This window comes from Sorghum bicolor, chromosome 1 (assembly GCF_000003195.3).
Source record: "Sorghum bicolor cultivar BTx623 chromosome 1, Sorghum_bicolor_NCBIv3, whole genome shotgun sequence".
NCBI lineage: Eukaryota > Viridiplantae > Streptophyta > Magnoliopsida > Poales > Poaceae > Sorghum > Sorghum bicolor.
The window spans coordinates 20,113,004-20,130,738 of NC_012870.2; the positions used below are offsets into that span (position 1 = coordinate 20,113,004).

General features: G+C 43.3%; 1 protein-coding gene across 1 annotated transcript; it reads left to right on the forward strand.

Moving 5' to 3' along the window:
- On the forward strand, positions 306–6,080 carry LOC8070475 (double-stranded RNA-binding protein 6). Its single transcript, XM_021450894.1, has 3 exons — positions 306–710; positions 3,694–3,913; positions 4,575–6,080. The coding sequence occupies exons 1-3, from the start codon at positions 465–467 to the stop codon at positions 5,729–5,731; spliced, it is 1,623 nt and encodes a 540-aa protein (XP_021306569.1). The 5' UTR covers positions 306–464; the 3' UTR covers positions 5,732–6,080.

The following is a 17,735-nucleotide window of genomic DNA, read 5'->3' on the forward strand; positions in this document are numbered from 1 at the left end:
AAGTTTGATGAGATTAAAATAGTTTAACTTAGAATAAACATAAAAAAATACCTATTTTACGATAGAGGGAGTAGAAAGTAAAATGATGAATTGGTAACTTAATAATTTAATAAAATATATGCAGAAATTTTACAAGGTAAAAAAATGCAGAGATAGAAAAAAAAACTCGCTCGAAAAAAACCCCGATATAAGAAGGAGCGTGCCTGGTGCTGGGACCCAGCTGTCATCCGCCTGGCTAGTGAGTAGTAACCGTAGGCAGGCAGTAGCATTAAAATCTTCCAAAAATGAAACATAAATGAAGAAAATATAAACAGCCCCCTCCCGTTCCAGCCGCACCACTTCACTCTTCTCCCCCTAAACACCTCTCCTTCTTGTAGACGGCAGATCTCCGGGGGGTCGCCGTCTCCGGCCACGGCGGCCGGCACTCGGAGTAGCGGTGGAACTAGGGGCGGAGGTCGGCGGCCATGTACAAGAACCAGCTGCAGGAGCTGGCGCAGCGGAGCTGCTTCAACCTGCCGGCTTACACGTGCCTGCGGGAGGGGCCCGACCATGCGCCGCGGTTCAAGGCGGCGGTGAACTTCAACGGGGAGCAGTTCGAGAGTCCCGGGTTCTTCACCACGCTCCGCCAGGCAGAGCACGCCGCCGCGGAGGTTGCCCTCGCCGCGCTCGCGCGACGCGGCCCGTCCTACTCGCTCGCCGCCCGCATCCTGGTAAGCCGCGCGCGCGGGCGCTCCCCCGCTCCTATCCTCCTCCGCGTGCTCCTCGCTTCCCTACGAATCGTTTCTCCTGTCGTGGTATTTTGTTTTGGTTGTATTTCTCGCGGTTGTTGTTTCAAACGCTTCTCGGTGGTGGAATTTGGGGATCTGCGGGTGTTTCTAGTCCGAGTATAGTTGATCGTTAGTAGATCGCTCGAACCATTTGCTACTGCAATTCGTCACGGAATTCTCGTGGGCTATTGATTATATCCAGGGCGAGTCGTTTGCGTTTGCTCGGGTAAAAAATGGCATCTCGTTTGACTGTTTAGTTCATAACTCCTGTTCCAGCGCCGCGGCAATTTTTTTTTGTAATTTCAGCATAATGTTGGCGATTTTGGAGAGATTGAGCAACACATTACACGTTTCCTTTGAATCGTTCTCGTAGTTTGATCTGGTTTCCAGTTTTTCTTTTGGAAAAAAAACGAGCTATGAAGTCATAGCTTCGAGAATCTGCTTGGATTGGGGCTCGTGAGCGGTATGAATTGCAGCGGATAATTGGTACGGAAAGCTGCAACTCTTTTCGTGCCAAAAATTCTCTCGGTGCCTTTTCTTTTTTTTTTGTTTTTCTAAAAGGGGGATTCCTTTGATTCCGAGAGAAAAAATCGCAATACTCAGTCCGGTTAATTTTTTTCCCCTCTCAGACATCGGGTTAAAAAAAAAACTCGTCTCCATCTTCTATTTTAGGACCAAAATACAATCATGTCGTACTCTTGCCACTGTAATTTCATTTTGTATTATAAAAGTGGGCGCGGATTAGTTAATGAACAGAGCTTAGTTCCCCACTCTACGCGATGGATGTACTAAGCGCAATCAAGCCTCTTAACTTGTTCGTACTCTGCGCCGGCCATTAACACGCCACTAGTATACTTTAATCCCTCGTTAGATGTGCTCTCGCGCCGGAACGGCGACGGTGCTTCTGATAAGCACACCCCGCATTAACTGCCGATTAGGAAATTCTTACAGCTTCGGAATTACCGCTAGGGTTCCGTCCTTCCTCGCACCGTTATTGGGGCTGGTAGACTTGAAAAGTCTGCGTGCCATTAATTGCTAAACCCCGATTAGCCAAACCTGTCCATTAATAGGCGCATTGATGTGGGGGTGGAATTAAAAAGTTGCCGCGTACTACGCTTGACTTGGAAGCCCAGTTGCGATGCAGGGTACGCGGTACACACCACACGGGGTTTTGAACGGAAAACGGGATTAACCAGCGCGTGGAACTGTCAGTGTGAAACGGTGGGGAAGGGGGATTTGGTTTCGGTCTTTATAGTGGTGCTATGGTATTAATGCGAGTGGGTGGGGGGAATTGAATTGGAGAGCGCCCGCACCTAACCGGGGCATCGCAGGTCAATGCCGGTGGGCCCCGGTGGTTTAGTGGCAGGCAGGCCCCCTCACAGCCCACCATGGGGCAAGGGCAGTGAGAAGGGGTGGTGCTGGTGTTGTTGCGCGCCTATGCGTGGTATCTTTTGCCGATACGGTCCGGTCAGATCAGGTCAGCCATGGGCTGCTGCCAGTGCTGGGAGCCGGCTTGCTACCGCAAGTGCGCCTCCCTCCCTAGTGCTTTGTTTGCTGTCTGGGCTTTGGCTGGCTTCGAATTGATCCGTGGATGGATGGGACAATGTGGGTGTGGCTGCTGGTGCTAGTGCGGGAACGTCGCTTTGCTCCCCGCCTTTTAGGCAGGGTTCTTGGTGCAGGACTGCGGCCGAGTGTGATGGCCGCCTTGTTGAATGGTGGATGTTCTTGTCGGTCCGGCGCTCTGCACAGGGGTTTTGTTCTGTGGAATTTGGGAGTTTGGATTGTGACCACATGATAAAAAAGCAGCTACTTTTTGGCCAGAATTTTTTAAAAGGCTGATCTGGAATTGGATGGCAGAGGGGTCTGCTTTCCGATTTTGTTTTATTGTTTCTGTTCTTACTTCGATGTATCCATCAAAATGAGGTGGCTTGTAGTGACATGGTCCTGCGGTATCATGCAAGTTCAGATTGGTCTCCAAGTAGACAGGTTACTATCACTGGTCAATGCGTATTTGGATGGGTTGGTTGCTACAATAACTTTGAACATCGGGTCAGCAAAATGTTAGGCATGGTCAGTGATCCTCATAGTTGACTGTATCAGGGTTTTTTTTTTTTTTGGGGGGGGGGTGTAAAGTGTTGGAGTCTGGACTATCACAGGAGTGATTCACTTGGTTGGAGGATTGCTGTTTCAGTGGGACATGATCATTGAAAAATATTTAATTCTTGTAGATCAAAATCAAAGAACATGAGAAAACTTTGTAGATGACTATGGTTTGGTATGTGGTGGTGAATAATTAGTAGCTCATACTCCTGCAGCTTGGAAATGTATCCTGTCACGGACATTATAACATCCATGCCTTATGATTAAATATCTGTAGTGTACAGGTAGCTTCTAACTACTTGTTCCTTCAGCTCCTGCTATCTGCCTGTTTAATTTTGGAACTGACTCGTGGTTCTGCGGTTTGGATTAATACTAAAGTGAATCATGGTTTTGCGATTTGGATTTATATTTTAGTAGATGTCCCTTTGCATTCATTGCCTCTTATAGTCAGTTAGTGGACAGCTCAACTACCACTTTAACTTATTTGAGCATCATTTGAATCATAATCCTTGCAGTTGAAGTATTATCTGGTTAGCATTGTCTTGATCCAGAAGTCATCTTCCTTAGCATTCTGGAAGCCCTTACTTTTTGTTCTGATTCAATTACTTTTGTTTCAATGACCAGGAATAAAAGCCTTTTAACTGACTAAAATGTATAACGTGTGTTTGCCCTGACAAAAATTCTCTACAATCTGTCTGTCGGGCTTTAATATTTTTATGTGATTGATTATTCTTTAACCTTCATAAAATTTTGCATCCTCAACCTCTATTCTTTGATTTACAGTAATTTCAGTCACTTGCTTATGGTGATTATTTCTGTTACACAGGACGAAACAGGGGTTTATAAAAACCTTCTGCAGGAAGTAGCTCAAAGAGTTGGGGCGCCATTACCATTGTATACAACAGAGCGATCTGGCCTTGGCCACCTACCGGTTTTCACATGCACAGTAGAGCTAGCTGGTATTACATTTACAGGTGATCCTGCTAAGAATAAGAAACAGGCTGAAAAAAATGCTGCTTCAGCTGCATGGTCAGCACTGAAACAATGTGAGTATCAGTTATTGTGTTCTGTGCATTGCAAATTGATGAATGAAATTGTAGCTACGTTGTTTATTCATGTTTGTCTGCAATAACTATAATTGACAAAAAAAATAAGTATTGCAACTTGGTTAAAAATGGTATCACCATGGCTTGAAAAGAGTTAGGTTAGGATATAGATATTGGCTCAATCTTCACTTAGTAATTTATCATGAGAAATTTGAGCTAATTTTCATCTAATTATATTTTTATCAAGTCAAGTCATCCAACATTTGTACTTTTGTGTTTTATACCATTATATGTAAGTCAGGCGATATCTTATCTCTAGCATTGCTACTTCTCATTCATTTGACTATAAGTCCTGAATTCATTTGGAAGCCCTTCATCATGCTAAACATGAATTAGTTTTTGGAAGCCCTTCATCATGCTAAACATGAATTAGTTTTTCTTCCTTTAATACTTAAAAAGGCATGCTAGTGTGAAAAGCTAAGCAAGTAGGTTACCTGGTTTCACTTACTATGCTAGTGGAATTGGACCAATTTTATCTTGTGCATTATGTTTGTTCCTGTTTGGTCTTGTTGAAAGAAATGAAATATGATCGGCAACATCTTGGGGTGTCATTCTTTATTTATATATTGACACCTCACACTGTTTCATCTCTCTGCAACAGTGGTACGCGAGGAAGTGAATTCATCCAATGAGCCAGAAAACAATGATGAGCAGGAGCAGATCAGGATTGCCCGAGCCCTCCTCAATTATCGCTTGAAGGAGAAGATGGCGATGGCCAATTATCCTCATGTTTCACCATTCCCTAAGAAATTTCCCATGCAGCCAGAGAGGAAGCCTTCTTTTGGTCAATCTTCTCAGTCCAGCTACTCGAAGATTCTCCCTCTATTCCGCCCTAAATCTAATTCAAGATCCAGACCAGAGTCCCCAGCATCTACTGATGGTGTATCACAAATTCCTAGTCGGGCCATGGATAGCCTCACTCCAAGTCCAAGGTCAAGATTTCCAGCTGCAGAGGCAGCCCCCTATGTGCCAGTTGGGCACTACCGTATGCCTTGCCACAGCATGGCTCCTTCAGTCACAATTAGGACTGCAGTTCCTGTGTTCTCTGCTCCACCTCTCCCATCTCCGTCTGCACGCCCGCAGCAGCTTCCTCCACTCATGAGCCACCCACCACCGATTCGGATGGCATCCCCAGTTCGCATGAGGCCATCCTCTCCAATGTTTGCCTCCTCGGCTGCTGTTCAAGGGCCGAAACCTGTGATGCCTATTCAGTTAAAGAATGTGCAAGATCAATCAAGGAAGGAAACAGCTCCATCTGCGATCCCTGTTCAGGTAAAAGATGTGCAATACCAACCAAGGAAGAGCTCAATGTCTCCTGTGATTCCTGTCTCGGTAAAGGATGCACAACGCCAGCCTCTTGTGGGATCACTATCAACTGCAATCCCAGTTCAGATGAAGGATATGCAAACCCAAACCCCAAAGGAATCACTATCAACTGCAATCCCAGTTCAGATGAAGGACGTGCAAACCCAAGCCCCAAAGGAATCACTGTCAGCTCCAATTCCAGCAATCAGGCCTTCTTTAGTTAAGATTGATTTGCCTGCTCAAGGCAAGGAAGCTTCAGCTAGTGCTACCAGCGAAGTGCCATCTTCTGCTACTGGCAATAATGCTGCTGTGGAATGCACTGCATCATCAGATGCTCTCTTGGCAAGACAATCAAGGGCTGCGGATGGGGACAAGGATAAGGCGGAAGCTAAGCACGAGGCCGAGGCTCAAGCAGTTGCAGAGGCAGCCATCAGGCAGCTGGAGATCAATTGACTTAAGAAAATGTGCGCCGCCATCTTCTCCAAGATTTTGTAATTAGCTGCCTCCCGTGCACATTCCATTCTGTTTAGTTCTTGTATGTCTTGGGGTTCGGATTAGGGCTGTCTGGGCAGGCTGCGTTGTGGTAGGAACACCTAGTTTTTCTGTTGAGAAAAAAACAAAAAAAAAACATGAAGTGGTGGTAGGTGGTTTGCCCAGTGTTTAGTTGGAGACGATTATACTTCTTCCCTGGATATGCAGTTGGTCTGCTTTTACCCCAATGATGAGGTGGTGCCTCTAGGGAAGGATTCTGAGGCGGCTGTTATTACATCAAAATTCCTTGTTATTGTCGATCCGTTATTCAGCTTCTTTTTTTTGGCCAGTAGTACAATGCAAATAATGATGCATTGGTGGTTGGTGTACGATGAAAAGTTGAGACGGATGAAAGGGGTTTTCTGCCGCTTTTCGTCCTGGCTACGATGATGAAAGAGAAATCGTTGTATGAGAGTGGTAGATTTTCTGTTGCGCGTCATCCTTGTGGGTAATCTGAACCACTTTGATTTTGGATTTTGGAGGTACCGTCCGTCAGGCGTGCTGCACTGCACAAGAGGCCAGGCAGGGATTGACCGTGACGTTGGTCGGTCCAGCCTTTGTGTGGCAACCGAACTTGGGAGTTGGGACCACGTCGCCTATCGCTCTCGCTCGTCATGTGCTTTACACATCTCGTCATCGTCCGAAAGGGGCTAAAAAGAGAAAAATGAGCTTGGTCGCACTAGAAACTAGAAATTGGTTGTTAGGTCGTGACCACATACCAGACACTTGGTTTCTGTGAACGAAAATAAAAATGGCAATGCATTACATTTAGGAGTGTTTGGTACGGCTTTAGACTATAGGAGGAAGGCATAATTTATGATTTAGCCAAAACGGTTCCATTTTATCTGCTTTTTACTTACAAACACAAAACACCTACCAGAGAGAAGCCCCGGCTCCGGGCCAAAAGCCCGCCACGGCTGATGATGATGAGACGATCTGAACCGCATCTCCCTCCTCCGCTTCTTTTTCTCCCTGGGAAAGAACAAAAAGGCGATCAGAAGCCAGAATCGCAGCTGCACTGAACTGGTCGGGCTGCATGCCGAGCATGTGTGCGGCCTGATCTCCACAATGATGGACAAATGCTCACCTGTGGCGCCTGCCGCCGCGGTTCCTGCCCATTTGACCTGCCTACAGCGTGCTGACCCGACCCGGCCGCCGGCGGGCCAACGCACAACGCACGGCAACAAGGGAGGCAGCCAAAGCGAGAACAAGCACCCACGCCACGCTTGGGTTGTTGGCCGCGTCCAAACAAAAGCCGCGAGTCGCTGTCCGCTTGCCGTTCTGCTGCACTGCACACTCTGGCCGAAACAGAGAAAAAAAGATGGATAGAAAAACAGAGGCCGGGCCGGGCCATGGGCCATGGGCCACGGCATAGTAATTGTACGACGTGCCAGTCCAGCGAGCATGAATGCCACTCTGGGCGAGGCAGAGGCGTGTAGTGTAGGGGTTGCCCTTTCCCCTGCCGGCTGCCATGCCTGCTTCTGCTTCTGCTTCATCACTCATCAGTGGTTCGTCTGACCGGCAAGCAATTCTCGCAATTAATTTTTTTGATGGACGGGGGCGAGTAGCCTAGGGCGAGCCATCGAGGAGGGAGGGAGGGAGAAGTCGGACGCCACCATCGTTTTCTTGCCTGCTGTGCCCAACAGAGACGACAATTATTGGAGGGGCGGCAGGCAGGCAGGCAGAGGCACCATAGATGCGCAGCAGCAGCAGCATGCCATGGACGGCCCAGCTAACAGGTGGCGCCGATTTATGGCGCACTGATGGCCGAGTTTATTGCGGCCTCGCCGTCGCCTTCGCGTCCCCGTCTCGCCTCGAGATTAGCGTGTGCTCGCCTGCTAGGCTCCAGGTCGAGGACGACGTACTAGCAGCAGACCGTCCGCTGCGGAATACGGGAGCAAATAGGCAATGAGTTTATGACCCTCATCTAGAGGCAAAAGACGAGTACTAGCTGCTTTTCGCACTACTGCGCGCTTGTGCGAAGTATATATCGTCTATTTTATATATATCACTTCTCGTATATTTCAAAGTGTCGATTTCAAACAACAGTGCTGTACCACTCTATGCAAGGGATATGATTAAAAATCATGCATTTCGATTTCTTTTTAGTTGTTTGACACCATGTTTTTTTTTCAATTTTCCTTACAACTGTGCACCTACAACGAGAAGCACTTTCATTCACTTCAAGAGCTAAAGAAATTTTCCCTTATTTGAGAGACAGCGTCATGAAAACTACCGAATTTGGTCTTGAGTTTACTAGCTTCCTGAATTCATCCTTTGCTTCCACCTCCTTTGGCACTAGTCCAGGTAAAACGAGCTTCTTCATTTTCTAACCAGTAAGGTCACTGCAGCAACCTCGAGGTTCATATTCCCCCTGAACAAAAGGTGCCATTGTGCGAGTGCCAGTTCAGATTTGCAAGCAGCTGCACAACAGCCCGCTCCTTGTTCATTTCATACTCTGCATTTCTCCATTCAGGCCTGGTTTGGTTTTCAAAATTTATTAAAATTCTCTGTCACATCAAATCTTGCGTCACATGTATAAAACATTAAATATAAATAAAAATACTAATTGCACAGTTTGTCTATAATTTACAAGATAAATATTTTGAGTCTAGTTAATTTATGATTGAACAATATTAGAAACGAAAGTGATGCAATACCCAAAACAAAAAAAAATTCGCCAACTAAACAAGGCCTCACTTAATTCCTTTATTGGACTGTTAGGACTCGACAGAGGAGTGAACTCGTCCAAATATTTGATACTGCAGCACTTTCATTTGTATTTGATAAACATTGTTCAATTATGAACTAACTAGGCTTAAAAAAATTTGTCTCGTGATTTGTAGGTAAACTGTGCAGTTAGTTATTTTTTATCTATATTTAATGTTTTATGCATGTGCCGCAAGATTCAATGTGGTGAAGAATCTTGTAACTTTTGGGTTTTTGATGGCATCTAAACAGGCCCTAAATAGACAAATACATCACAACAACTATGCAGAAACAAGAGCATAGCACCTATGCTAATGGTTATAAGGCCATGTTTAGTTTTTTTAAAAAAGTTCAAGATTCTCCGTCACATTGAATCTTTAGACATATATATGGAGCATTGCATATAAACAAAAAATAGCTAATTATATAATTTATCTATAATTTGGAAGATGAATCTTTTGAGTCTAGTTAGTCCATGGTTGGACAATAATTGCTAAATATAAATGAAAATGCTACAGTAAATGAACCTAAAAAATTTCATGAACTAAAGAAGGCCGTTTTAAAGCCATGGCAGGTGATAGAATCTGAATTGTTTTCCTCATTCTATTTTTGTAATCAAATGTATTTTATCTCTGTTGATTATATTGTGTATATAAAATTTTAACATGTAACAATTTTTGTTAGATATCTATTTGTAATTGATGATAGTCTACATCTACCTAGGATGATTTTAGAATATCTTATGTGCATTTCCAGAGAATAAATGCAGCAGCAGAATCATAACTACAACACGTATTATTGATGTATCTCAAAATGTTGTTCATCTATAGATGGTTGTGTCTACGAAATGAAACCACTGACTTTTCATCTTTCAAAAAGGTTATTCTTAAAAGAATGTTTAGTTCTTATGAGTGCCATGATCAACTTCAAGAGGTTTCAGATGAAATCCTTAAAGAATGTGGAGGCCTTCCATTGGCCATCATAAGTAATCTACTAATGTGGCTTGTTGGCAAATAAAATAACCATGAAGGAAGAGTGGGAGAAGGTGAGAAATTCAATTGGTTCTGCATTAGAAAAGCACAAAAATCTAGGACTCAATGACATACTAATAATGAGACAATGATCTTCCATGCAATTTGAAAGACTTGCTTTCTATATCTAAGTGTATTTCTAGAAGATTACATTAGAGAAAGAGATCGATTAGTGAATAGATGGCTCACACAAGGGCTTTGTTGCCCATGAACGGGCTTCGGCGCTAGAAGATGTCGTTAAGAGCTATTTCGATGAGCTCATCCAAAGAAGCATGGTTCAACCAATACGTATTGGATACGATGGCAAGGCTAGTGGTGGAACCAGAGGCCAGGGGCTGCCACCCCTCCCCTTCCAAGAACAGTGAAAAAAATTAATCACATTTCCTATATCTCATATGTCTGACTTCATCACTGTGATAGGTTGGGTATGTACTGCATCCACAAGTCAATATAAGACCTTATTGCTTTTGATGATTTGCAGCCCCATAACAGTTTTAACCATCATAATGAGCAGGATCAGCAACTAGTGAACAACCAGGTGGTCAAAATATGGTGCAACCCTAGATTAGACCTTTTCAGCAGAATGTTGTGCAGCTTCAGATTAATGAGAATGGCTTACAGCCTCTCAATGATCAGCCTGAGAATGTTGATCTTGAAGATATTCAAATGGGCTTTATTGAAACCTTTATGCCTCCAGTCCAACAAAATTTGACCCAGAGTTCTTTTGCCCCTCAAGGCCCAAGTGCAGCTGTTATCAGGTGTTGGGCCAAATACTTTTCCAATGGAGACAGGTCCCTCCCAACAGTTACCATCTCAGCTCAGTGGGTTGATTTTCTTTACTCTGCTGCTTGTAAAACCTGGATCCTTTGAATGGGCTCAAAGTTTCGTACAGTCGTCTGCTTGGGATGCACTCAATCAGCTTTTTAATGGTAACTCTTTCACATTTTCCCTCCTAAATTCACCTCCTTTAGTCCTAGATTCTGAATACTCTTGGTATGAACCACCTGAACCTGTTTGTCTTGAACTCCTAGAAGAAGATGCAGAGGATGTTGCTACTAACCCTTCAGCTGATCCGACAGCTTATGTGATGCTACCAACAGATGCTTAGGACATTATGGAAAGATCTAAAGTTGTCACTGCACCACCTGTTGCTCCTCTTGTTCTGCTCCAAGAGTGAAAAGGGGTAAGACAATTCATATTTCTTATGCCAATGTTAGACGTAGTGAGCATGTTCCCAAGGCTTCAAAAGTTCTAATTGTAAAGATAAGAGTTGTGTGGGGTGTTCATATAGTACCCTTTTCTTTCACCATCTATAGTTCGTGATCTGGGAAGCACCTTTTATTAGCTTGATCCTGCAGCCCTCTTTGATGAACAGCTTCGAGCCAATAGGACTAAGTTAGGCGTTGTGGGAAGGCCCAAAGCTGAAAAGGCCAAGACCTTAGAAATAAACATGAAGACCAAGAGCTCAGACGTTAATAAGAAGGGAGCTAGCCCTTCCAAGACTAAGAAGTAGATAGTTTACTTCTTAGGATATTCCCTCTTTTGCTTTAAAATTTTGATTTAATGGCTGTTAAGAATTGGAAAGTGTTAAGTTGGAATGTTTCTGGTATAAATTTGGATAAGAAGTGAAATGCTATTCATGATCTAGTCACTAAATCTTGTTATGATATTATTTGTCTCTAGGAGACAAAACATTCTCATTTTGACATCATGTACATTCGTCATTTTTGCCCTCCCACTTATGATTGTTTTGTGTTTTTACCCTCAGTAGGTGCTTCTAGTGGATCTATAATCATTTGGAAAAGCTCCATTTTCTCAGGTGTTGGGTATTTTAAACGCAAACAGAAAAATACGCAAGCACATGGATACCAATGTAGCTTTCACCCGAGAGTATTCCAGAGTATCGATTTTCAACAGGGAACTGTTGACGGTTCTTAAGTATCAATTTTAATTATCAAATAAACAAGAGAAAGGACCAATATGCAAACAACACCTAGAATTAGGGTTTGATCTAACAAAATTCCACGAGTTTTGTTGTTTATCTGTTTCTGCAGGGGGTTATCAGGAAATAAGGAAGAAAGGCCTACATGTCGGGATTACATAGAGATATCAACGCACCGCGCAATTTTACATCATCTAGAAGACTCCAGAAGCCACGAGACCGAAGCGGAGGCAAAACTGGGCCAGGCCCAGGGCGCCCGCCCTGGTAGCCTGGGCGCCCGCCCCCCTGCTGGAGCCAAATCAGGACTCTTTCGTTCGGGATATTCCACCGACCTATTGGATGAAGAAAAACATAGTACCACCTCGGCTATCGACCCAAAAACGCATAGAAGGGGAGGACTATATAAGCAAGGCCCCCCTGGCCCCTGGAGAAGACATGAAGAAATTATCATAGAGACTGAGGGGTGCCCTCGAAGGAAAACCTCTTCTCTAATTAATATTTCTTTTTAGGCTTAGGAATCAATGTAAGGTAGAAATAGATCTTCTAGTTTCTACTAGATTGAGAGAGATAGAGTGGAGGTGTAGAGTGGAGGAAGCCCGGCATGTCGGTGTCTACTCCAAGCTTGTACCTGCGGGATCAAGTTCTCCTAACCCGAAGCTTGCTCCTAGGATTCTTCAGTAATTCGACTTCTAAATTCTAGTAAGTTCTTGTTTTATTGTTCTTATGGTTTATGAGTTTACTTTAATCTCTTCGCGTAGAGTTTAGAGTAATCATTGCTGGCGTAAACGTGGTGTTTAGGCTGGGGTACTCATAGATATTCCCTGACTAGCTGGACCGTGGTAGTAGTGAGGAACGTGACAATTCCGAGCTACCTTTGTAGATCACATCTCGTTAGCAGGAAGGATAGGGTTTATAGGTGCGGGTCGAACATCTTTTGTGGTGTCTAGATTCCGTTAGCCTCCCCATTAGAACAGTAGATCATCCTTACCAAGGTTAGAAGGAGACTACGGTTGCAGTCTTCTCTATTTATCACTCACATCGAAAGACATTCTTTGTGCCTAAAGGTTAGTAGTAATAGACCGGTTAGTCAGATGCACTCTTTCTCCTAGTGGTAAAAAAATAAATACGATACTCTGGATAATTTCCCGGGTGAAGTGCTCACCGATATCCGTGCGCTTGCGGATCAATTCCTTATTGCGTTCCCAAATATCAACAGGAACGTGACTGTACTAATTAAGATTCAAGATCGTCCAAGGATAACTATATAATTATTTTTGGTGGAAAGAGAGGAAGTTTCCTGAGAGTGCTCTAATTGATCTAAGAATCAAGAATTACTTCAAAGATTATTTATTTCGGGACATCAGAACACTAACCACAGAAAGAGATGAGAAGGGGGCTAGGAAGCTCTCACTACGGTCCTACAGACACCGATCCGAATGAGACGGAATACGTCGACTGATAGGGCTGTCACTACCCTAGGGTTACCACAACAATCCGCAGGATTGGGTGCAATTCTAGATAATTGCAAGACTAAACACCACGTCTAATCTATTAATTACTACTCTAGCATTGCAAAGACTAGAGCACTTGATGCAAGCGGGAATCAAATAAATAACTTGAATGTAAATAAAAGTAATTAAAGAACTCAGGAATTATGAATTGAAGAACTTGGAGAACGATGAAGAACGAACCAATTGCTGCAAAAGTACAATGTTGAGGAAGATCAGACAGATCCGGCTCCTCCTCCGCTCTCCTCTTCTCTCTCCCTATTTTCTAGATTACAACTAGAACTAACTAGAACTCGAACTAGATGAACTAGAACTAGAACTAGATGAACTAGAGGGATCCTCTCTACTTGGATGAATAATTGAAACCCTAGCTTTTATTCTGTAGAAGAGATATCCTCTCTAGGGTCCTGCTTATATAGCCCTTCCAAATGAACGTGGGCCGTCGGATCAAACCGACCTTAATCGCACGGTTTTCCTTGATCCTCAAAGACGGTGGAGCATAATCCGCGAGACTCAGCCTGATTGGCTGCTGAGCCAGGGTGGGCGCCCAAGGGAGGAGGGTGGGCGCCCAGCCCCCGGGCCCGCTTGGCCTCCCGCTCGTTCCCGTGGCTTCTAGAGTCTTCTAGATGATAGAAAATTACCGCACACGTTAATATCTCTATGTAAACCTGACGTGTGGGCCTTTCCTCTATGTTTCCTGATAACCCCCTGTAGAAATAGACAAACACCAAAACTCGTGGAATTCTGTCAGATAAAACCCTAAGTCTGGGTGTTGGTTGCATTTGGATCCTTTTTCATGATTAGTTGACGGTTAAATGTGAGCATTAAGGACCGTCAACAAGCTCCCCCAAGCTTAACCTTTGCTCGTCCCTGAGCAAAGCTAAAATCAGCAAGAAAATAGGGGTTACTTTTATGCCTCTTACTACAGGGTTTTTAAGTTATCACTAAGGTCTTAAGTGATTGAAAAACACAACGATCAAGTCAAGCACTGTGTGTCAAGTTCTTCTGTCTTACCTTTGTTCTGGAGTTTTTTTGTAAGTTTCCAAAATAAAACTAAGGCATTTTCCTTCTTCTCGAAAGATATATAAGTAGAGCTTTAAAAGTTTTAGCATACTTACTTTGCATTTTGCTATGTCAATGCTCGGAGCAAGGGAGAGGAATGTCATACTCCTAGATCAAGACCTTTGACCTTTTTGAAAAGTTTGTCATCTCTTACTGGCATTGCTTATTAGAGGACCATGGGCTATCATTTTTTTTCTTTCTTTTTTTTCAGTCTCTCTCTCTCTCTTTTCTTTTTTTCAAGTGGGCACCAAGTACCCCTAATTCTACTATCGGACACGTGTCCATTTTTTCCACTCAGGTGGGTATCTTTATACCCCTAATTCTACTTCGGACACTTGTCCATTTTTACCTCTCGTCTCACTCTTTTTTTTCGAATCAAATTTTTGCATAGTCCCATGCCTCAAACGCAATAATACTTCGGAAGAGTGAATCTTTTATATTTTTAAAACAAAAAGATCTTGATCTTTGGAGCATGATAATTCTCTCAACCAAAACTACAAGAATTAACAATGGCTTGAACAAAACAAGTGCCCACAGTTTTAATATTTATATCTTATAAAACTCTAGGTATTATGTCAAACAGGATCTCATTTTTTTGAATTTTTAGATTTTCAAAAGATAAAATCTCCAGAACTCTAGGGAAACTTGGAACAAGTTAAATAGTAGCTCAGACCTTCTCATATCATGTTTGTCAATTACCTAGAGTTGGATCAAACTTTCTTTTTATTTTATTTAAAACTTAGGATTATACAAAACTATTGTATATTACTCAAAAGAAAAACTTTGTTTGGTTTCATGGTTATGCATTTTTTATTTATTTCCGAATACTAGTAAATAAAATAAGAAAGAAAAGTAATACTTATCTAGATACACGTGGGGGTGCCTCCCCCAAGCTAGATGTTGACATAGTCGTTCACTCTTGTGGCCTGCATGTTCGGTCTCACTCTTCTTAAGCCTCAAAATCCTGCACAACCCAAATAGACAACAAAACTCGTGGAGCATGTTAAGGGTTAGGTAATTGTGTAGAGCTTATGAGAGCTTAATGTGAGAACTATATGAACTCAATCACATCAAGTTCCTCTACCAGGTTGTTTTGTGGCTCGAGATAGATTTTCAAGCGTTGACCATTTACCTTAAAAGTGTTGCCTATGTCGTCTTGGATGGTAATGGCTCCATGAGTTGAAGTGTCAATAACCTTGTATGGTCCATCCCACTTACTTCGTAGCTTACCATGCCCAAAGAGCTTAACTCTTGAATTGAATAGTAGAACCTTATCTCCAGGCTTAAACTCCTTGTGCTTGATTCTCTTATCATGCCATCGTTTTGTTCTCTCTTTATAGATCCTTGAATTGTGGTAGGCTTTCTCTCTCCATTCTTCTAGCTCACATAGTTGCATCAGACGATTCTCGCTAGCGAGGTGGAGATCCATGTTCCATTTCTTGAGTGCCCAATGAGCCTTAAACTCTACTTCCACAGGCAAATGACAAGTTTTTCCATATACAAGTTGATAAGGTGACATGCCTATGGGTGTTTTGAATGCAGTTCTATATGCCCAAAGTGCATCAGGAAGTTTGTCCTTCCACCCCTTATCCATCTCATCTACGGTCTTTTGTGAAATATTTTTGATTTGTTTGTTAGATGTTTCGGCTTGACCGCTAGTCTGAGGATGGTATGGTGTTGCGACGTTGTGTTGAACTCCATGATCGGCTAGGTACTTCTGGAAGATTTTGTCGTTGAAGTGGGAACCTCCATCGATTATAACTATTTGGGGTATACCAAAGCGAGGAAAGATTACTTCATGGAACATTCTCTTGGCATGTTTTGAATTAGCTGATCGACAAGGTAGGGCTTCTACCCATTTGGACACGTAGTCCACAGCTACTAAGATATACTCGCAATTCCCGGACATAGGGAATGGCCCCATGAAATCAATGCCCCATACATCGAAAAGTTCTACTTGAAGATTATTTGTGAGAGGCATTTCATTTCGTGAGTTGATATTTCCATGTTTTTGACATCGGTGGCATCTCCTCACAAAATCCTTTGTATCTTCATACATCGTTGGCCAGAAAAAGCCACATTGCCAAATTTTAGCATGTGTCCAAAATGCTCCATAGTGTCCTCCATATGGCGAGGCATGGCATCTTTCCATAATTTGAGTAGCCTCAGCCATAGGAACACACCTTCTCAAGAGTCCATCAGCGCAGACTCAGAAAAAGATATGGCTCATCCCAAAGGTGGAAATGACTATCGTGAAGCAACTTCCTTTTGTTTGTACCAGGTGGGACATAACCTTTTACTATAAAGTTTACGATGTCTGCGTACCATGGATCTGCATGTATTATCTTAAGCAGGGTGTCATCCCTTAGGTAGTCATTTATGGGAAGCACATCATGTGTTTCCTTATATTGAAGCCTAGACAAGTGGTCGGCTACGGAATTCTCTACTCCCTTTGATATGACCACGCCACCAAGCAAGATGTCACAAGCTCCAAGTCAAGCTACACCCACTCAAGTTTCACCTACACCGACACCAGCTCAAGTCATCGATGGACCGATCACACGTAGTCGTGCAAAGAAGCTACAACAAGAGGTCCACGCGCTACTTTGTGAGATTCATTTTAACATTAATGATAATTATATACTACCTAAGTGTTGTACCTTGATTGTACTCAGGTATATAGAAGAAGAGAAGGAAGAATCGGACCATGAAGAACGGACCACTGCAAGTTCCAGAAGAAGTCAAAAACGGACCAGTGGATGTCAAAAACGGACCAGTGCAAAGAATCTTCATAACTTTTTACTCACAAAAGCTATGAAGGTCCATGAGCACTTGTTGGAAAGCTTGACGAGTCTACTTTCCAATGAATCTATTGGCGACCAGTTTGGATATACCATATTGCCTGCAGACCAGAATTAGTACAGACTGCTCAGAAGGTCAACAGTCTGTCGTGACAGAATGTTGGTACAACTTGCCAAGTAAGACTTTACCAATCTACAACGTTTCGTGCTGGTTGGCATACGTTGCTGGAAAGCCCTTTGAGTCTAGTTTCACACCCAAGAAACGGTTCATCATTTGGACTTCCCAATAAAAAGTTATGGTCAGTTTATTGGAAACTGCTCTGGAGGCCAACAGTCACGCGAAGCCACTTCAGGAATCCATTTCGAGGGGACCTTTCACATTGTCTTCCCTCAGAAACTCTATTTCGTTTCCATACCTATCTAGCAGGGATGTTCCTAGTATAAATACCCCCTAAGACTCATTGTAATCTCAGACTTTGATAATTGAAATACAGAACCCCTTTGTTCAGCTGCGTGCTAACAAATTCAGAGAGTGATCTCTACCCCTTTGCTCTTGTGATTTCCTCGCGGGATTACATCGGCGGCGGCTTCATCCGCTCCCAATTAGTGCTCCTACTCCCTTCAAGGTATTCCTTGATTGATTGTAGGCTGTGTTGGTTGGTTCTTTGAGAGTGTGGTTGGGCGAATCCTCGGTTCAGGTTGCCGGTTAAAGACGGTGGTTGGCTTCGAGTTTTATTTGCCAGGTTGCACTAGTTATCGCTGCTTGCAGCAAGTTATCCGGCTGTTCTTCAGCTAGTTATCGGTGTTCATCCTATGTCATGAAGATCGGGACAACGTGACGCATCATCTGGTATCAAAGTTTGCGTTACCACG

What these genes read in the sequence shown, in the direction of transcription:
- LOC8070475 (XM_021450894.1), top strand. Translation starts at nt 465, where the DNA reads ATGTACAAGAACCAGCTGCAGGAGCTGGCGCAGCGGAGCTGCTTCAAC. An exon ending in CGCTCGCCGCCCGCATCCTG is followed by an intron (nt 711 to 3,693) that starts GTAAGCCGCGCG and finishes TCTGTTACACAG; the next exon opens with GACGAAACAGGGGTTTATAA. An exon ending in ATGGTCAGCACTGAAACAAT is followed by an intron (nt 3,914 to 4,574) that starts GTGAGTATCAGT and finishes TCTCTGCAACAG; the next exon opens with TGGTACGCGAGGAAGTGAAT.